The 22,403-nt window shown below is 39.7% G+C and overlaps 1 protein-coding gene across 16 annotated transcripts in view; it reads right to left on the reverse strand.

Annotated features, from left to right (window-relative positions):
* SHLD2 (shieldin complex subunit 2) overlaps positions 1-22,403 on the reverse strand; it is a 112,163-nt gene that overhangs the window by 32,749 nt on the left and 57,011 nt on the right. For all 16 annotated transcript variants that reach the window (XR_003437835.1, XM_027129659.1, XM_027129657.1 and 13 more), the window contains one exon: positions 19,637-19,744. Coding sequence is in view for 15 of the 16 variants with exons in the window: in XM_027129659.1 (XP_026985460.1) it covers positions 19,637-19,744 (108 nt within the window). In the remaining variant the exon portion in view is untranslated. The remainder of the gene's footprint in view (positions 1-19,636; positions 19,745-22,403) is intronic.

Raw genomic sequence — 22,403 nt, forward strand, 5'->3', positions numbered from 1 at the left:
AGGATAGGGACGGGTCCTGTACCAGTGGGAGGGAGCTGTGAAGGAGGAAAAATTTCCACACACTAGGAAGCCCCTTCGCGGGCGGAGACTGCGGGCGGCGGGGGGAAGATTCGGGGCCGCGGAAGACAGCGCAGCAACGGGGGTGCGGAGGACAAGGCGGAGAGATTCCCGCACAGAGGATCGGTGCCGACCAGCACTCACCAGCTCGAGAGGCTTGTCTGCTCAGCCGCCGGGGTGGGCGGGGCTTCAGTCAGAGCACAGGGAGAGGACTGGGGTTGGAGGCGTGAACACAGCCTGCAGGGGGTTAGTGCGCCACGGCTAGCCGGGAGGGAGTCCGGGGAAAAGTCTGCACCTGCCGAAGAGGCAAGAGACTTTTTCTTCCCTCTTTGTTTCCTGGTGCGTGAGGAGAGGGGTTTAAGAACGCTGCTTAAAGGAACTCCAGAGACGGGCGCGAGCCGCGGCTAAAAGCGCGGACCCCAGAGACGGGCGGGAGACGCTAAGGCTGCTGCTGCCGCCACCAAGGGGCCTGTGTGCGAGCACAGGTCACTCTCCACACCCCTCTTCCGCGAAGCCTGTGCAGCCCGCCACTGCCAGGTTCCCGGGATCCAGGGACAACTTCCCCGGGAGAACGCACGGCGGGCCTCAGGCTGGTGCAAAGTCACGCCGGCCTTTGCCGCCGCAGGCCCGCCCCGCACTCCGTGCCCCTCCCTCCCCGCCGGCCTGAGTGCGCCAGAGCCCCCGAATCAGCGGCTCCTTCAACCCCGTCCTGTCTGAGCAAAAAACAGACGCCCTCCAGCGACCTACACGCAGAGGCAGGGCCAAATCCAAAGCTGAGCCCCGGTAAGCTGTGAGAACAAAGAAGAGAAAGGGAAATCTCTCCCAGCAGCCTCAGAAGCAGCAGATTAAAGCTCCACAATCAACTTGATATAACCCTGCATCTGTGGAATACCTGAATAGACCACCAATCATCCCAAATTAAGGAAGTGGACTTTAGGAGCAAGATCTATGATTTTTTTCCCTTTTCCTCTTTTTGTGAATGTGTATGTGTATGCTTCTGTGTGAGATCTTGTCTGTATAGTCTTGCTTCCACCATTTGTCCTAGGGTTCTATCCGTCCATGTTTTTTTAAAAATTTTTTTTCTTAATACTTAATTTTAATTTTAATAACGTTATTATACTTTACCTTCGTTCTTTCTTTCTTTCCTTCCTTCCTTCCCTCCTTTAGACAACGAATCATCCCAAATTGAGGAGGTGGTCTCTGAGAGCAAGATTTATGATTTTTCCCCCTTTACCTCTTTTAGTGAGGGTGTATGTGTATGCTTCTGTGTAAGATTTTGTCTGTATAGCTTTGCTTCCAACATTTGTCCTAAGGTTCTATCCGTCCCTTTTTTTTTTCTAAATAAGAATTTTTTAATTCAATAACTTTATTATACTTTATTTTATTTTTACTGTATCTTCTTTCTTTCTGTCTTTTTTCCTTCTTTCCCTCCTTCCTTCCTTCCTCCCTCCCTCCTTTCTTTCCTTCTTGCCTTCTTTGCTTCTTTCTTTCTTTCTTCCTTCCTTCCTTCCCTCCTTTCCGTCTTTCTTTCCTCATACTTCTACTAATTCTCTCTACTTTTTCTCCCTTTTATTCTGAGCTGTGTGGATGAAAGGCTCTTGGTGCTCCAGGCAGGAGTCAGGGCTCTGCCTCTGAGGTAGGAGAGCCAACTGCAGGACACTGGTCAACAAGAGACCTCCCAGCTCCACATAATATCAAACAGCGAAAATCTCCCAGAGACCTCCATCTTAACACCAGCACCCAGCTTCACTCAACGACCAGCAAGCCACAGTGCTGGACAGCCTATGCCAAACAACTAGCAAAACAGGAGCACAACCCCACCCATTAGCAGAGAGGCTGCCTAAAATCATAATAAGGCCACAGACACCCCAAAACACACCACCAGACATGAACCTGCCCACTAGAGAGACAAGATCCAGCCTCATCCACCACAACACAGGCACTAGTCCCCTCCACCAGGAAGCCCACACAACCCACTGAACCAACCTTAGCCACTGGAGACAGACATCAAAAACAGCGGGAATTACGAACCTGCAGTCTGCAAAAAGGAGACCCCAAACACCGTAAGATAAGCAAAATGAGAAGACAGAAAAACACACAGCAGATAAAGGAGCAAGATAAAAATGCACCAGACCTAACAAATGAAGAGGAAATAGGCAGTCTACCTGAAAAAGAATTCAGAATAATGATAGTAAGGATGATCTGAAATCTTGGAAATAGAATGGACAAAATGCAAGAAACAGTTAACAAGGACCTAGAAGAAATAAAAATGAAACAAGCAACAATGAACAACACAATAAATGAAATTAAAAGTACTCTAGATGGGATCAATAGCAGAATAACTGAGGCAGAAGAACGGATAAGTGACCTGGAAGATAAAATAGTGGAAATAACTACTGCAGAGCAGAATAAAGAAAAAAGAATGAAAAGAACTGAGGACAGTCTCAGAGACCTCTGGGACAACATTAAACGCACCAACATTCGAATTATAGGGGTTCCAGAAGAAGAGAAAAAGAAAGGGACTGAGAAAATATTTGAAGAGATTATAGTTGAAAACTTCCCTAATATGGGAAAGGAAATAGTTAAGTCCAGGAAGCACAGAGAGTCCCATACAGGATAAATACAAGGAGAAATATGCCAAGACACATATTAATCAAACTGTCAAAAATTAAATACAAAGAAAGCATATTAAAGGCAGCAAGGGAAAAACAACAAATAACACATAAGGGAATCCCCATAAGGTTAATAGCTGATCTCTCAGCAGAAACCCTACAAGCCAGAAGGGAGTGGCAGGACATACTGAGAGTGATGAAGGAGAAAAACCTGCAGCCAAGAGTACTCTACCCAGCAAGGATCTCATTCAGATTTCATGGAGAAATTAAAACCTTTACAGACAAGCAAAAGCTGAGAGAGTTCAGCACCACCAAACCAGCTTTACAACAAATGCTGAAGGATCTTCTCTAGGCAAGAAACACAAGAGAAGGAAAAGACCTACAATAACAAACCGAAAACAATTAAGAAAATGGGAATAGGAACATAAATATCGATAATTACCCTAAATGTAAATGGACTAAATGCTCCCACCAAAAGACACAGATTGGCTGAATGGATACAAAAACAAGACCCTTATATATGCTGTCTACAAGAGACCCACTTCAGACCTAGAGACACATACAGACTGAAAGTAAGGGGATGGAAAAAGATATTCCATGCAAATGGAAACCAAAAGAAAGCTGGAGTAGCAATTCTCATATCAGACAAAATAGACTTTAAAATAAGGACTATTACAAGAGACAAAGAAGGACACTACATAATGATCAAGGGATCGATCCAAGAAGAAGATATAACAATTGTAAATATTTATGCACCCAACATAGGAGCACCTCGATACATAAGGCAAATACTAACAGCCATAAAAGGGAAAATCGACAGTAACACATTCATAGTAGGGGACTTAAACACCCCACTTTCACCCATGGACAGATCATCCAAAATGAAAATAAATAAGGAAACACAAGCTTTAAATGATACATTAAACAAGATGGACTTAATTGATATTTATAGGACACTCCCTCCAAAAACAACAGAATACACATTTTTCTCAAGTGCTCATGGAACATTCTCCAGGATAGATCATATCTTGGGTCACAAATCAGGCCTTGGTAAATTTAAGAAAATTGAAATTGTATCAAGTATCTTTTCTGACCACAACGCCATGAGACTAGATATCAATTACAGGAAAAGATCTGTAAAAAATACAAACACATGGAGGCTAAACAATACACTACTTAATAATGAAGTGATCACTGAAGAAATCAAAGAGGAAATAAAAAAATACCTAGAAACAAATGACAATGGAGACACAACGACCCAAAACCTATGGGATGCAGCAAAAGCAGTGCTAAGGGGGAAGTTTATAGCAATACAAGCCCACCTTAAGAAGCAGGAAACATCTCGAATAAACAACCTAACCTTGCACCTCAAGCAATTAGAGAAAGAAGAACAAAAAAACCCCAAAGCTAGCAGAAGGAAAGAAATCATAAAAATCAGATCAGAAATACATGAAAAAGAAATGAAGGAAACAGTAGCAAAGATCAATAAAACTAAAAGCTGGTTCTTTGAGAAGATAAACAAAATAGATAAACCACTAGCCAAACTCATCAAGAAAAAAAGGGAGAAGACTCAAATCAATAGAATTAGAAATGAAAAAGGAGAGGTAACAACTGACACTGCAGAAATAAAAAAGATCATGAGAGATTACTACAAGCAACTCTATGCCAATAAAATGGACAACCTGGAAGAAATGGACAAATTCTTAGAAATGCACAAGCTGCCAAGACTGAATCAGGAAGAAATAGAAAATATGAACAGACCAATCACAAACACTGAAATTGAAACTGTGATTAAAAATCTTCCAACAAACAAAAGCCCAGGACCAGATGGCTTCACAGGCGAATTCTATCAAACATTTAGAGAAGAGCTAACACCTATCCTTCTCAAACTCTTCCAAAATATAGCAGAGGGAGGAACACTCCCAAATTCCTTCTACGAGGCCACCATCACCTTGATACCAAAACCAGACAAGGATGTCACAAAGAAAGAAAACTACAGGCCAATATCACTGATGAACCTAGATGCAAAAATCCTCAACAAAATACTAGCAAACAGAATCCAACAGCACATTAAACGGATCATACACCATGATCAAGTGGGGTTTATTCCAGGAATGCAAGGATTCTTCAATATACGCAAATCTATCAATGTGATAAACCATATTAACAAATTGAAGGAGAAAAACCATATGATCATCTCAATAGATGCAGAGAAAGCTTTTGACAAAATTCAACACCCATTTATGATAAAAACCCTGCAGAAAGTAGGCATAGAGGGAACTTTCCTCAACATAATAAAGGCCATATATGACAAGCCCACAGCAAACATCATCCTCAATGGTGAAAAACTGAAAGCATTTCCACTAAGATCAGGAACAAGACAAGGTTGCCCACTCTCACCACTCTTATTCAACATAGTTTTTAGCCACAGCAATCAGAGAAGAAAAGGAAATAAAAGGAATCCAAATCGGAAAAGAAGAAATAAAGCTGTCACTGTTTGCAGATGACATGATCCTATACATAGAGAATCCTAAAGATGCTACCAGAAAACTACTAGAGCTAATCAATGAATTTGGTAAAGTGGCAGAATACAAAATTAATGCACAGAAATCTCTGGCATTCCTATATACTAATGATGAAAAATCTGAAAGTGAAATCAAGAAAACACTCCCATTTACCATTGCAACAAAAAGAATAAAATATCTAGGAATAAACCTACCTAAGGAGACAAAAGACCTGTATGCAGAAAATTATAAGACACTGATGAAAGAAATTAAAGATGATACAAATAGATGGAGAGATATACCATGTTCTTGGATTGGAAGAATCAACATTGTGAAAATGACTCTACTACCCAAAGCAATCTATAGATTCAATGCAATCCCTATGAAACTACCACTGGCATTTTTCACAGAACTAGAACAAAAAATTTTGCAATTTGTATGGAAACACAAAAGACCCCGAATAGCCAAAGCAATCTTGAGAAAGAAAAAAGGAGCTGGAGGAATCAGGCTCCCTGACTTCAGACTATACTACAAAGCTACAGTAATCAAGACAGTATGTTACTGGCACAAAAACAGAAAGATAGATCAATGGAACAGGATAGAAAGCCCAGAGATAAACCCACGCACATATGGACACCTTATCTTTGATAAAGGAGGCAGGAATGTACAGTGGAGAAAGGACAGCCTCTTCAATAAGTGGTGCTGGGAAAACTGGACAGGTACATGTAAAAGTATGAGATTAGATCACTCCCTAACACCATACACAAAAAAAAGCTCAAAATGGATTAAAGACCTAAATGTAAGGCCAGAAACTATCAAACTCTTAGAGGAAAACATAGGGAGAACACTCTATGACATAAATCACAGCAAGATCCTTTCTGACCCACCTCCTAGAGTAATGGAAATAAAACCAAAAATAAACAAATGGGACCTAATGAAACTTTAAAGCTTTTGCACAGCAAAGGAAACCATAAACAAGACCAAAAGACAACCCTCAGAATGGGAGAAAATATTTGCAAATGAAGCAACCGACTAAGGATTAATCTCCAAAATTTACAAGCAGCTCATGCAGCTCAATAACAAAAAAACAAACAACCCAATCCAAAAATGGGCAGAAGACCTAAATAGACATTTCTCCAAAGAAGATATACAGACTGCCAACAAACACATGAAAGAATGCTCAACATCATTAATCATTAGAGAAATGCAAATCAAAACTACAATGAGATATCATCTCACACCAGTCAGAATGGCCATCATCAAAAAATCTAGAAACAATAAATGCTGGAGAGGGTGTGGAGAAAAGGGAACACTCTTGCACTGCTGGTGGGAATGTGAATTGGTTCAGCCACTATGGAGAACAGTATGGAGGTTCCTTAAAAAACTACAAATAGAACTACCATATGACCCAGCAATCCCACTACTGGGCATACACCCTGAGAAAACCAAAATTCAAAAAGAGTCATGTAGCAAAATGTTCATTGCAGCTCTATTTACAATAGCCCGGAGATGGAAACAACCTAAGTGCCCATCATCGGATGAATGGATAAAGAAGATGTGGCACATATATACAATGGAATATTACTCAGCCATAAAAAGAAACGAAATTGAGCTATTTGTAATGAGGTGGATAGACCTAGAGTCTGTCATACAGAGTGAAGTAAGTCAGAAAGAAAAAGACAAATACAGTATGCTAACACATATATATGGAATTTAAGAAAAAAAAATGTCATGAAGAACCTAGGGGTAAGGCAGGAATAAAGACGCAGACCTACTAGAGAACGGACTTGAGGTTATGGGGAGGGGGAAGGGTGAGCTGTGACAGAGCGAGAGAGAGTCATGGACATATACACACTAACAAACGTAGTAAGGTAGATAGCTAGTGGGAAGCAGCCGCATGGTACAGGGATATTGGCTCGGTGCTTTGTGACAGCCTGGAGGGGTGGGATAGGGAGGGTGGGAGGGAGGGAGACGCAAGAGGGAAGAGATATGGGAACATATGTATATGTATAACTGATTCACTTTGTTATAAAGCAGAAACTAACACACCATTGTAAAGCAATTATACCCCAATAAAGATGTTAAAAAAAAAAAAAATTGGCTGACTTCAACTGGCCAAAACCATACCGCTTTTAATTACTATAGGTTCACACTAAATCCTGATATCTAAGAGGGCAAATTATTCCTGCTTTTCATTTTCAAAAATGCCCAGGCCAAAAAATATATATATATAAATATAAATAAATAAATACAATAAACGCCCAGGCTGCTTTTGACCATGTACTCTTTTACCTATCAGAATAATCTTATCAAATTTCATGAAAATCTTATTGGAATTTTGATTGGATTTTTACTGACTTTCAGAATAATCCTATCAAATTTCATGAAAATCTTATTGGGATTTTGATTGGATTTTTACTGAATTTATAGATCAACTTGGAGAGAACTGAAATCTTTACAATGTTAAACCTTTCAGTGAACAAAGTATGTGTATTTACTTCTTTAATTTCTCTTAATTTTTTCATTTAACAACAAAATTGTTAAATTTCTTACTAGATATTTAGTACCACATGATAATATTGTAAATGGTGCCTTCTCTTTATTTGTGTTTCTAGTTGTTATTCACTCCACTCTAGAAATGCAATTGACTTTTGTATATTAACCTTATACCTGGCCACCTTGCTAAACTTTCCCATTATTTCTAATAATTTGCTTGTAGTTTTGTGTGTGTGTGTGTGTGGTACGCGGGCCTCTCACTGTTGTGGCCTCTCCCATTGCGGAGCACAGGCTCCGGACGCGCAGGTTCAGCGACCATGGCTCACGGACCCAGCTGCTCCGCAGCATGTGGGATCTTCCCGGACCGGGGCACGAACCCGTGTCCCCTACATCGGCAGGCGGACTCTCAACCACTGTGCCACCAGGGAAGCCCCTGCTTGTAGTTTTAAGAGGGGAAAGATCCTTTGTAAATCTATAAATAATAATTATAATGATCCATCACATCATCTATAAATAATGACAGTTTTATTTCTTCTTTTCCAATCTTTTTGGAAATTTCTCTTTCCATGTTTTCTCACACTGGTTAGTATCTCCAATAATATGCTGAATAAAAGTAGTAACAGCAGCATCCTAGTCTCATTCCTAATTTTTTTAAGGAATGTTTCTAATATTTCTCCAATTAAGATAACTGCTCTGGATTTTTTAAAGATACTCCTTATGAATTTAAAATAAATTTCCTTCTATTCCCAATGAATAGGGGTTGAATTTTATTTTCAAAAGCTTTTTTGTACCTTTGAGATGAACATACATGGTTTTTTTTAACTTCTTTTTTTGAACGAATATTAGACGTACAAAAAAGTTGCAAAAATAGTGGAGCTCTCTTATATTCCTTATCCTATGTCCTCTGATGTGAAGATCTTCATAAGTACAGAATAATTATGAACAGGAAATTAATACTGCTTAAATATTATTAACTATAAATCTTACTCAAATTTTACTAATTTTCCCACTAATATCCTTCTATGTAGCATCTTATCCAGGATTCTACATTACATTGTTATTTCTCTTTAGTCTCCTCCAGTCTGCAGTAGTTATCAGTCTTTTTTTAAAAATATTTATTTATTAATTTGGTTGCGTGGTGTCTTAATTGCAGCAGGCGGGCTCCTTAGTTGTGGCTCGTGGGCTCCTTAGTTGCACACGTGGGCTCCTTAGTTGTGGCATGTGAAGTCTTAGTTGCGGCACGCATGTGGGATCTAATTCCCCGACCAGGGATCGAACCCGGGCCCCCTGCATTGAGAGCACAGAGTCTTATCCACTGTGCCACTGGGGAAGTCCCCAGTGTTTCTTGTCATTCATGACCTCAACACTTCTGAAGAGTATTGATCAATTACTTTGTAGAATGTCCCTCCATTTGGGTTTCTCCAATGTTTTCTCATGACTGAAATGAGGTTACGCATTTTTGGCAAGAATACCACAAAAATTATGCTGTCTCCCTTTCAATGCAACATAAGCAAGGAATTCATGATATCCTTAATACTGATATTTACCTTAATCACCCAGTTAAGTTGGTGTCTGCCTTGTAAGTTGGTTTTCTCCTTGTAAGCTGATAACTACCTTGGGGAGACATTTTGAGACTATGCAATGTTATTTCTCCCCAAACTTCCATCTACTAATTTTAGCATCAGTGGATCCTTGTTTACAATATTTATTACTGAAGTGGTTACCTAATGGTAATTCTGTTTACCTTTTTCTTCTCACATTTATTCATTGGAATTCCAATTTATTCACTGGAATTGTGAAGAAGAACTCTTATTTATTTGTTTGTTTATTTGTTTACTTAATTTATTTTGTAAGTCAGTCAGTCAGTTGAATGTTTATTTCAGTATGAACCCATAAATATCTTATTCTATGGGCTATAATCCAATACTATCTTTTCTTTATTTCCTTAAATTGTTACAGTTTTGGCCAGTAGGTACTCCTTCATGTTGGCTCTTGTGTTCTTTCAAAACAACCCTTTTCTGACACCACCAGATGTTCCAGGCTCTTGTCTTTTCGCTGTCCCAGTCCTGTAATCAACCACTTCTAGCAGTGCTGGTTTCTTTTACAGACCAAGATCTGGGTACTAGGTATGATCATTCTTACCGAGGTGTCACTACTTCTGTGTCCTCTCAGGAGACAGAACTAGGAAATATATGTACTAAGCATAGTAGCCCACCTATACACATATATCTATATTTCTGTATCCCTTTATCTGTGTGCTTATCTATCTATATATTGAAAACCATGAGCTTATACTAGTATTTCTAGCTCTAATCCAAAAGGTTCCTTTTAACCTTCCCTCTTTTTTTTTTTTTTTTTTTTTTTTTCAGTACGCGGGCCTCTCACTGTTGTGGCCTCTCCCGTTGCGGAGCACAGTCTCCGGACGCGCAGGCTCAGCGGCCATGGCTCACAGGCCCAGCCGCTCCGCGGCATGTGGGATCTTCCCGGACCAGGGCACAAACCCATGTCCCCTGCATCGGCAGGCGGACTCCCAACCACTGCGCCACCAGGGAAGACCCCCTTCCCTCTTTTTTAAATATAACTTCTCTCTTTGACAGTGAGAAACCCAATTCTCATTATCTACAATTTATTTACTTACTTGTTCAATTTTAGTACATATACAGAGTTGTTGCTAATCCATTCCTCTTTGAGAAACACTTTTACTAACTGGATTACAGCATTTATGTACGTTTTTTTCCTTAGCCTTACAGAATCCAGTCAATACACTGTTTTCCAGTTTCTTAAGTTTGTTCTTCCCCCCCCCCCCCTTCTGTGTAGTTATTTTATTCATCTGTAATACTGTTAGGCTCATTTGTCAATGTTCATTCCATTTTGGGTTCCCCCTCCACCAGATTCTAATTGGTTTTAATCATTTATTTTCGGGGGTATATGAAACATCATTGTGGTTCTGTGAGACAGAGCCACACAAAAAGACATACTCAAAGAAGTGTCGCTCCCTCCTCATCAATGTTACCCTATTTCCATTCCCTCTTCCATCTCCCTCATCGATACTACCCTATTTCCATTCCCTCTTTCTTTCTATCCCTTTCCCAACGTTTCCCAAGATTGCAGGTATCCAATCTTGTTATTTCTGGTTTATCCTTTCTGCATTTTTTTTGCACAAATGAGGAATTACATGTATATTTTCTTATTCCTCCCTTCTTTCTTAGATGAAGGATAGCATACTACATATGCTTTTGGGGGCTTTTTATTTTTCACATAACAATATGTCGTGGAAATCACTTCATATCACTTCATAGACTCTTTCATTTTCTTTTTACATCTGCATAGTATTCCACTATGTGACTGTACCATAATTTAATCAACCATTCTATGTATGAGCATTTCAATTTTTTCAATGTCTTGTAGTTATAAACAATACTGCAAACAATAACCTTGTTCTGATGTATTTTCATATTTTTGTATTGATAGTTGTATCTTCAGGATGGATTCCTAAAAGTAAGCTTGTTGGGTTGAAAGCCACGTACATACGTAATTCTGTTAGGTATCACCAAATATCCCTCCAGAAGAGTTGTGGCAATTTACCTTCCCACCAGCGATGTGTAAAAGAGCCTTCTCCCCCACAGCCTCATCAACAGAATGTGTTGTCCTAGTTTTTAATTTTTGCCAATCTGATAGGCGAACAATGACATCTGTGTTGTTTTAACTTGAATTTCTCATGTCTACTTCCCAGTTTTCCATCAGGTCCGCTGTCGCTCAATTTTTAAGGGTTCTCCACATATTAGGAACACTACCCTTTTGTCTTAGATGTGTGTTGCAAATATTCCCTCCAAGTATGCCAGCTGTGTTTTGACTTTATGTTGTTTTTAGCCATTCAAATTTTTATTTCTCCATAGGAAAATGTATTAGTCTTGTATTTTACTGCCTCTGGATTCTGAGTAATAGTAAGAAAGACTTTCCCTACACCAGGTTTAGATGGGAATTCATCTATGTTTCCTTCTAGTAGTTATATGGTTTTATTTTTTACATTTAGATTTTCTTTTTTTGTAATTTATCTTCTTTTTTTAACATCTTTATTGGAGTATAATTGCTTTACAATGTTGTGTTAGTTTCTGTTGTAAAACAAAGTGAATCAGCTACACATATACATATATTCCCATATCTCCTCCCTCTTGCATCTCCCTCCCACTCTCCCTATCCCACCCCTCTAGGTGGTCACAAAGCACCGAGCTGATACCCCTGTGTTATGCGGCTGCTTCCCACTAGCTATCTATTTTACATTTGGTAGTGTATATATGTCAATGCTACTCTCTCACTTCATCCCAGCTTACCCTTCCCCTCCCCATGTCTTCAAGTCCATCCTCTACGTCTGCATCTTTATTCCTGTCCTGCCCCTAGGTTCATCAGAACCATCTGTTTTAGATTCCATATATATGTTAGCATTCGGTATTTGTTTTTCTTTTTCTGACTTACTTCACTCTGTATGACAGACTCTAGGTCCATCCACCTCATTACAAACAACTCAATTTCGTTTCTTTTTATGGCTGAGTAATATTCCATTGTATATGTGTGCCACATCTTCTTTATCCATTCATCTGTCGATGGATACTTAGGTAGCTTCCATGTCCTGGCTATTGTAAATAGTGCTGCAATGAACATTGTGGTACATGACTCTTTGAATTATCATTTTCTCAGGGTATATGCCCAGTAGTGGGATTGCTGGGTCATAAGGTAGTTCATTTTTAGTTTTTTAAGGAACCTCCATACTGCTCTCCATAGTGGCTGTATCAACCTACATTCCCACTAACAGTGCAGAGGATTCCCCTTTCTCTACACCCACTCCAGCATTTATTGTCTGTAGATTTTTTGATGATGGCTGTACGCAGGCCTCTCACCGTTGTGGCCCCTCCCACTGCGGAGCACAGGCTCCGGACGCGCAGGCCCAGCGGCCATGGCTCACGGGCCCAGCCGCTCCGCGGCATGTGGGATCCTCCCAAACCGGGGCACGAACCCACGTCTCCTGCATTGGCAGGCGGACTCTCAACCACTGTGCCACCAGGAAAGCCCTTCATTGTAGTTTCGGTCTGCATTTCTCTAATGATTAGTGATGTTGAGCATCCTTTCATGTTTGTTGGCAATCTGTATATCTTCTTTGGAGAAATGTCTGTTTAGGTCTTCTGCCCATTTTTGGATTGGGTTGTTTGTTCTTTTGATATTGAGCTACATGAGCTACTTGGATATTTGGAGATTAATCCTTTGTCAGTTGCTTCACTGGCAAATATTTTCTCCCATTCTGAGGGCTGTCTTTTCATCTTGTTTATGGTTTCCTTTGCTGTGCAAAAGCTTTTAACTTTCATTAGGTCCTATTTCTTTATTTTTGTTTTTATTTCCATTTCTCTAGGAGGTGGGTCAAAAAGGATCTTGCTGTGATTTATGTCATAGAGTGTTCTGCCTATGTTTTCCTCTAAGAGTTTTATAATGTCTGGCCTTACATTTAGGTCTTCAACCCATTTTGAGTTTTTTTTTTTTTTTTTTGTGGTACGCCTCTCACTGTTGTGGCCTCTCCCATTGCGGAGCACAGGTTCCGGATGCGCAGGCCCAGCGGCCATGGCTCACGGGCCCAGCTGCTCTGCGGCATGTGGGATCTTCCCGGATGGGGGCACGAACCAGTGTCCCCTGCATCGGCAGGCGGACTCTCAACCACTGCGCCACCAGGGAAGCCCCATTTTGAGTTTATTTTTGTGTATGGTGTTAGGAAATGTTCTAATTTCATTCTTTTACATGTAGCTGTCCAGTTTTCCCAGCACCACTTATTGAAGAGGCTGTCTTTTCTCCATTGGATATTCTTGCCTCCTTTATCAAAGATAAAGTGACCATATGTGCGTGAGTTTATCTCTGGGCCTTCTATCCTGTTCCATTGATCTATATTTCTGTTTTTGTGCCAGTACCATGCTATCTTGATTACTGTAGCTTTGTAGTATAGTCTGAAGTCAGGGAGCCTGATTCCTCCAGCTCCGTTTTTCTTTCTTAAGATTGCTTTGGGACTTCCCTGGTGGCACAGTGGTTAAGAATCCGCCTGCCAACGCAGGGGACACGGGTTTGAGCCCTGGTCCGGGAAGATCCCACATGCCACGGAGCAACTAAGCCCATGTGCCACAACTACTGAGCCTGCACTCTAGAGCCCACGAGCCACAACTACTGAAGCCCGTGCACCTAGAGCCCGTGCTCCTCAACAAGAGAAACCACCGCAATGAGAAGCCTGGGCACCACAATAAAAAGCAGCCTCTGCTCACTGCAACTAGAGAAAGCCCGTGCACAGCAACGAAGACCCAACACAGCCAAAAAAAAAAAAAGATTGCTTTGGCTATTAGGGGACTTTTGTGTTTCCATATAATTTGTGAAATTTTGTGTTCTAGTTCTGTGAAAAATGCCACTGGTAGTTTGATAGGGTTTGCACTGAATCTGTAGATTGCTTTGGGTAGTATAGTCATTTTCACAATATTGATTCTTCCAATCCAAGGACATGGTATATCTCTCCATCTGTTTATATTTAGAGTCTTAATCCATTTGGAGTTTATTCTTCTATTTGCTGTGAGAATTTGTTACCTGAAAACTCAGTTCACCTTTTCGTGGGTGTCAAGTCAAAAGACACTACCAAGTCAAAGACTGGGAGAAGGCAGGATTTATAACTTGCAGCAAGTAAGGAGAACACTGGTGATCATTCCCAAATCAGTGTCTCCCTGAACAGCAAAATTGCATAAGTTTTAAGCTAAGAGTACCTGCATATTCATGAAGGGGTTTGGGCTGGTGTACACATATTCATGAAGGGACTTGGACGGTTGGCAGAGTCCAAGCTGGAAAAGGTCAATATCATCATCCCTTAGGTTCCAGTTGATCTGGTGGTTCAGCAATTCAGGCTAATCTCTCTACCTTTGAAACAGAACTGGGAATCTTTACAATGGATATTTTATCTTTGTTATTGTTACTTCTCTTCCCTGATAACAGTCATTGGTTTCTGCATTCCTTTGTTCCCTTAAGATCATTAATTACTGAGACCTGTTCAAGGATAAGCATTATGGCCATGCTTAAACCACAAAATGGCTTAGGCCAAAAATGGCTTCTCTTGTGTCAAGAAAGCCATGCCTGGTTCTCTTTCTCTGGGGACTCCCTTACCCTATCTGGTTCCAAAATGGATATAATCTTACCTTTTTCTAAATGGCTACCCAGGTACCTCAGTACCATTTATTAAAAAGCTAACCATTACCTCAGTGGTTTCAGATACCATCTTTGTCATATACTAAATTATACATATATGGTCTAATTCTGGTCTTCCTATTCTGTTCCACTGATCTAGTTGCCTATTCATGCACCAGTATCACACTGCTTTAATTATGGGGGCTTTAGAGTACGTTTCAATGCCTGATAAGCCTAGTCTCTCATAGTTTTTCTTTTTCCTAGCTTTCCTAGTTTTTCTGTTTTCCTAGCTATTCTTGCATGTTTGTTTTTCCATATGAATGTTAGTATCAAGTTGTATATGCCATAACATAGCATGTTGGTATTTTTATTGAGACTGCATTGAATTTATAAATTATCTTAAGGAGAACTGGTATCATTATAATGTTGAGTCATCCCATCCAAGAATAGGGAATGTTGTCTTTCCATTGGTTCATGTCTTCATTTTTTTCTAGTGTATTTAAAATTTTTCTTCATATAGGTGTTGCACATTTCTTGTTTAATTTATTCTGAAGTATCTTCTTTATTACTATTGTAAATGAGTATTTTCCTACCATTATGCCCTCTGTTTGGTGTTTGTGTATACAACGTTATTGATTTTTTTAACAGTAATTTTTGTATTGTTACACCACTGAATTCTTTTATTGTTTGAACTGATTTTATCTTTGAGTCCCTGGAGTTTTCCAGATATGTTATCAAAGCATTTTTACATAGAGATAGTTTTTATTCTTCTTCACCCATTCAAATGTCTCTTCTTGTCTACTTGCATTGGTTAATAAGTCTTTATATAATGGTGAAAAATAGCAGAGATAATGAACATTCTTATCTTATTACTGATTTTAGTGGAAATGCCTCTAGTATTTCTCCATTAAATAAGATTAGGCATTAGGGCTAAGCATATCTATATTATTGATACAGTATCAACTGTATTGTAACTGTAGCACTGTACTGAACTGTACTTATTGATAGAAGGAGAAAGTATCCCTCAATTTTTACTTCCTGGAGTGCTTTTTATGATAAATTGATGTTGAATTTTTTCAAAGGATTTCTCAACATCTATGGAGATAGTCATATAATTTTTTCCTTAGATTTATTAATATGAAATATGATACTCATGTATCTTCTAATACTGAACAAATCTTCCATTTCTGGAATAAATCTCACTTGGTCATTATTTTCCTAATGTGGTGTTAGATTTTGTTTACTAAAATTCTGTTTAAACTTTTTGTACCAATAATCATGTATAATACTGGTTTGTATTTTTATTTGTAATGTCTTTATTTGGTTTAGGTGTCAGTGTTATATTTGCTTTATAAAAGGAATTAGGGATTTTCCTTCTTCAATACTCTGGAACACGGACTTCCCTGGTGGTGCAGTGGTTAAGAATCTGCCTGTCAATGCAGGAGACACAGGTTGGAACCCTGGTTGAGAAGATCTCACATGCAGCGGAGCAACTAAGCCCATGTGCCACAACTACTGAGCCTGTACTCTAGAGCCCATGAGCCACAACTACTTAGCCCACATGCCACAACTACTGAAGCCCACACGCCTAGAGCCTGTGCAACAAGAGAAGCCACTGCAATGAGAAGCCCATGCAGCGCAACAAACAGTAGCCCCTGCTCATCCCAACTAGAGAAAGGCCCACGCACAGCAACAAAGACCCAACACAGCCAAAAATAAATTAATTAATTAAAAAAAATACTCTGAAATAACTTTAACACCATTGGAATTATCTGATCTTTGAAGGTTTGGTAGAATTTCCTATGAAACTATCTGGGCCCAGCACTTTTTTGTATGGTAGTTCCTTAATTCTTTTTTTTTTTTTTTGGCTGCACCTCACTGCTTGTGGGGTCTTAGTTCCCAGACCAGGGATCCAACTGGGGCCTCCAGCAGTGGAAGCAGAGTCCTAACCACTGGAAGGCCAGGGAATTCCCTGTATTTCTTCTATAGAAACTGGTCAGTTTAAGCTTTCTATCTCTAACGGGATCAATTTTGGCAATCTGTATTTCCCTAGAAAATTATATATCTAGCTTTTTCAAATTTATTTGCATTAAGTTCTGTAAAATACCCTTTTATTTTTTTAACGTATTATTATTTTTGGCTGCCTTGGGTCTTCATTGCTGGGTGCGGGCTTTCTCTAGTTGCAGTGAGCGCAGGCTCTTCGTTGCAGTGCATGTGCTTATCATTGTTGTGGCTTCTCTTATTGCAGAGCATGGGCTCTAGGCGCGTGGGCTCAGTAGTTGCAGCACGCAGGCCCTAGAGTGCACAGGCTTCAGTAGTTGTGGCCCACAGGCTCAGTAGCTCCAAGGCATGTGGGATTTTCCCGGACTAGGGATCGAACCTGTGTCCCCTGCATTGACAGGCAGATTCTTAACCACTGTGCCACTAGGGAAGTTCCCTTTTATTGGTTTTTAATTTCTGTTTCAATGATTATTTCCTCCTTGTCATTTATTCTGTATCTTTGTGATTTCTCCCTTTTTTCTTTTCGTTTTCTTTTTCTTTTCTTTCTTTTTAACTTTATTGTATTACAGTTGATTTACAATGTTTTGTTAGTTTCAGGTGTACAATGAAGTGATTCAGTTTACATATACATATATTCATTCTTTTTCAGACTCTTTTCTCATATAGGTTATTACAGAACATCGAGTAGAGCTCCCCGTGTTATACAGCAGGTCCTTGCTGGTATCTACCTTATATATAGTTATGTGTGTATGTTAATCCCAAGCTCCTGATTTATCCCTCCTCGCCATGTTTCCCCTTTGGTAACCATAAGTTTGTTTTCCATATCTGTAAGTTTGTTTCTGTTTTTGTAAATTAGTTCACTTGTATCATTTTTAAAAATTAGACTCCACATATGAGTGCTCTGACTTAGTTCACTTAATATGATAATTTCTAGGTCCATCCATGTTGCTGCAAATGGCATTATTTCATTCTTTTTTATGGCTGAGTAATATTCCATTGTATATACATACACCTTCTTTATTCATTCCTCTGTCAGTGGACATTTAGGTTGCTTTCATGTCTTAGTTATTGTAAATAGTGCTGCAATGAACATTGGGGTGCATGTCTCCCTTTTTTCTTGATCAAATTAACTAGCTGGTTCATCTATCTTTTTTTGAAACAAGATTTTGATTTATTATTAAAATTATCATTTTTAAATTCTTATTCTTATTAATTTATTATTTCATTCCTGTTTCTCTGCTTTACTTTGTTATTCTTTTGCTAGTTTTCTGAGTTTGGAATTTAATTCATTTATTTTTATTCTTTCATTTTTATTGATAAAAAGAGTTTAGCTAATAAATTTTTCTTTGATAACTCCCTTAAATGCATCCCAGAGATTCTGACATGCAGTGTTTTCATTGTCATTATTTTTTTTAAATTCTATAATATCAGTTTGTATTTCCTTTTTCACCCAGGATTTTTTTAATAGGTTTAAAATTTCCAGATATAGGACATGCTGTTGTTATTGTTAATAAATTCTAGTTTTATACCATTTGATCAGCATGTTTGTAATAATTCTACTTTATAGAAGTTACTGACATTTTCTTTATGACCTAATAGGATCAATTTTCCTAACTGTGTTGTGGACACATGACAAAAATGCATATTTCTATCATTAGAATGTAGAGTTCAATTTATATCCATAGGATCTATCCTATTCATCAGATCAACACTGTTCACTGTTCTTTAGATCTTTTATGTCCTTAGTTATATTCTGTCTATTAGATCTGTCTTGTGCCATTAGAGAAATGCAAATTAATACCACAATGAGATATCACTACACACTGATTAGAATGGCTACTATTTCAAAACAGGACAATACCAAATGCTGACAAGGATGCAGAGAAACTACAAGAAACACTGCTGGTAGGAGCCACTCTGGAAAACAGTTTGGTGGTTTCTTTTAAAACTGAACATGTATTTGCCATACAACCCCCTCTTTTCATTACCTCAAGAATTCCAGAGGCTCAGAAACTCCACGGAAGAACTTCTGAGGTCCCTGGAACCACTTGGAATGATATGCAAGGTTTTATATCTATCTACTTAAGTCTATTTTTCTGAAGAAATGGCCCATAGCTTCTCAAAGAGGTCTATGACTTGCTAAAAGGTTAAGAACCATGACTATATTGACTCTAAGAAAAATAAGAAAATGAAACATGAACCCCAATATTTTTTCTTTTTTTTAATTAAATTTATTTAATTAATTTATTTAATTTTTGGCTGTGTTGGGTCTCCATTGCTGCGTGCGGGCTTTCTCTAGTTGTGGTGAGCAGGGGCTACTCTAGTTGCAGTGTGTGGGTTTCTCATTATGGTGGCTTCTCTTGTTGCGGAGCACAGGCTCTAGGTGCATGGGCTTCAGCAGTTGTGGCACGTGGGCTCAGTAGTTGTGGCTCGCGGGCTCTAGAGTGCAAGCTCAGTAGTGGTGGCGCATGGGCTTAGTTGCTCCGCGGCATGTGGGATCTTCCCGGACCAGGGCTTGAACCCATGTCCCCAGCATTGGCAGGCGGATTCTTAACTACTGCGCCACCAGGGAAGCCCCCAATATTTCTTAAATATGATTATACTATACAAGTTAATTTTTGTAAATTCTATTTTCATTCTTACAAAGAAAATAGACTAATACCTTTCAGCTAACTTGTTTAGAAGACATTTTGTAACATTACCATTTTAACCCTACTTTTTTCTAATATACTTCAAATACTAAGAAATTATTATATTTAAAATGTGTCTTACATTCTTCAGGATGGACAGATGAATAACTCCCAAGATTTAATAAGTGACTGGTAAATGTTGATTGCAGTACTGTCTCACCAACCCAATGATCCTCATGAATAGTAACATCTAGAAAGGGGGAAAAAAAAAGTTCTGATCATGCCAAAAATTCCTTCACATTGTGGTTAACGTACCTATCATAGCAAAATACTGTGCATGCCTCTCACATGCTAGCCAACTGAAGTTCAAATAGGGTAAATCATCTGCCTAAAGGAACAAAATGATAAAATAGCAAATCTGAACTCTGAATCTAGGTATGTCTGTATGTAGGTAAAATAACAAAATTGCTTCTGTATATTCAAACAATATCAATATGGAAGCTCTGCTCCACAGATAGAAGTTTAATGGTTTTTGTTCACTTAAGGTAAATGGTACAACGTATACTTCTGATACATTAACAGTGAATAGGGACTTCCCTGGTGGCACAGTGGTTAAGAATCTGCCTGCCGGGCTTCCCTGGTGGCGCAGTGGTTGAGAGTCCGCCTGCCGATGCAGGGGACACGGGTTCCTGCCCCGGTCCGGGAAGATCCCACATGACGCGGAGCGGCTGGGCCCGTGAGCCATGGCCGCTGAGCCTGCGCGTCTGGAGCCCGTGCTCTGCAACGGGAGAGGCCACAACAGTGAGAGGCCCGCGTACCGCAAAAAAAAAAAAAAAAAAAAAATATATATATATATATATATATATATATATACACATATATATATATTCAGTATGCATTTACCCCTTCTGCTAATAAGCATAACGTAAGGCATTCTTATTCAGAAATTGTGAACTAGATACTTTTTTTTCCTAAGAAAATAAGGCAAAACAGAACAAACAAAAAAACCTGTTTAAAAAAAAAAAAGGTGTTCATAGAAATAATCTAAATATTCTATAATAGGAAAATGGTTAAGTAAATTGTGGTAAATCACTTCACAGAATGTTACCTAGTTGTTAACAATTGTATGGACACTAGGAAAAGATAGAGAGATAGCAGGGTTGAGTCTCCATCTGCTAGGTAAAGGCCTTCTGGGAGGCACACACAGTGACAGTAATGCCTTGGTACAGTAACCATGGTCCACGGTCTAACCCTCTCTTTATGGTCTGGGGAACCTCATTTTTTTCAGCACTCAAAAATAGATTTCAGCTCTGCAGCATAAGCTCAGTTAATGAGACAAAAAAACCCAAAACAGAACACAATCTTTTTGTTTAAATATACAACAAGGCATTAATTGCCAAAGAACAACACTTGCAGCCTGTTCTCACCTTGTAGGCAGTTTTACACCTTGGAAGCCAAGTCATACGGAAAGGGCTGCTCAGCAAGCACTGAATCAGAACAGAGCTGAGTTAGATGACCTGAGCTGCCAACGAATAAGGATACCACCAGTAAGACAAGACTATGCCAAGCTGTTACAATCCCATGTTCATCTCTTCAGTAGGGACTGCACCTGACAATCTTACACAAATACCAGCGTATATTAGCTAAGGTTCTCACTCCCCCAGCAAACCATCTGGTAGGAATTACCAGTGATTGATTGCCTTGATTTTTCTTTATAAGCTTCTAAGGCTGACCCACACCTCTTCTCTATCACATTTTCTTTAGATGTGCTATTAAGCTCAATCAACTTCATCCTGGTCTGGGATTCATGCTATTTTTTAAAATAAATTTATTTATTTATTCACTTATTTTTGGCTGCGTTGGGTCGTCATTGCTGCCCGCGGGCGTTTCCCTAGTTTTGACAAGTGGGGGCTACTCTTCGTTGCAGTGCGCGGGCTTCTCACAGCAGTGGCTTCTCTTTGTTACGGAGCAGGGGCCCTAGGCACGCGGGCTTCAGCAGTTGTGGCACACAGGCTTAGTTGCTCTGCAGCATGTGGGATCTTCCCGGACCAGGGCTCGAACCCGTGTCCCCTGCATTGGCGGGCAGATTCTCAACCACTGCACGCCACCAGGGAAGTCCTGGGATTCATTCTTTTTTTTTTTTTTTTTAATTAAGATTGGGAAGTCCACTTACTTATTTTTATTTATTTATTTATTTTTGGCTGTGTTGGGTCTTCGTTGCCGCGTGTGGGCTTTCTCTAGTTGTGGCGAGCGGGTACTACTCTTCGCTGCGGTACGTGGGCTTCTCATTGCAGTGGCTTCTCTTGTTGTGGAGCAGGGGCTCTAGGCACGCAGGCTTCAGTAGTTGTGGCACGCGTGCTCAGTAGTGTGGCTCACAGGCTCTAGAGCACAGGCTAAGTAGTTGTGGTGCAAGGGCTTAGTTGCTCCATGGCATGTGGAATCCTCCCAGACCAGGGCTCGAACCCGCGTCCCCTGCATTGGCAGATTCTTAACCACTGCACCACCAGGGAAGTCCTGGGATTCATTCTTAAAATGACTGGTATCTCTGCCCTAATACGCTGGTGTGTTTATCTTTAAATCAATAAAGGACATGTAACAAAATGTTAAGATTTCTTTTTTCACGTGAAAAAGCAGGATACAAACTGTTTTTCATGATTACAATTGTATATTAAGAGTAGGGATTCTGGAGTCTGGGTGAAACCCTGCTTTGCCACCTCCTAGCTGGGTGACAGTGGGCAAGTTACTTCACTTCCCTGGGTCCCAATTTCCTCCAGCTGAAAAATGAGGATGATAATCAGTGCTCTCCTCATAGAGTTGAAAGACAGGTAAAGTTTGAAACAGGGACTGACACTAAGTAAGTTCCCAAAAAATATCAGCTATTACCCATGTATGCAGACACAGATTGAGAA

This window comes from Aethalodelphis obliquidens, unplaced genomic scaffold (genome assembly GCF_003676395.1).
Source record: "Aethalodelphis obliquidens isolate GAN/ISIS:26980383/991018 unplaced genomic scaffold, ASM367639v1 scaffold37, whole genome shotgun sequence".
Lineage (NCBI taxonomy): Eukaryota > Metazoa > Chordata > Mammalia > Artiodactyla > Delphinidae > Aethalodelphis > Aethalodelphis obliquidens.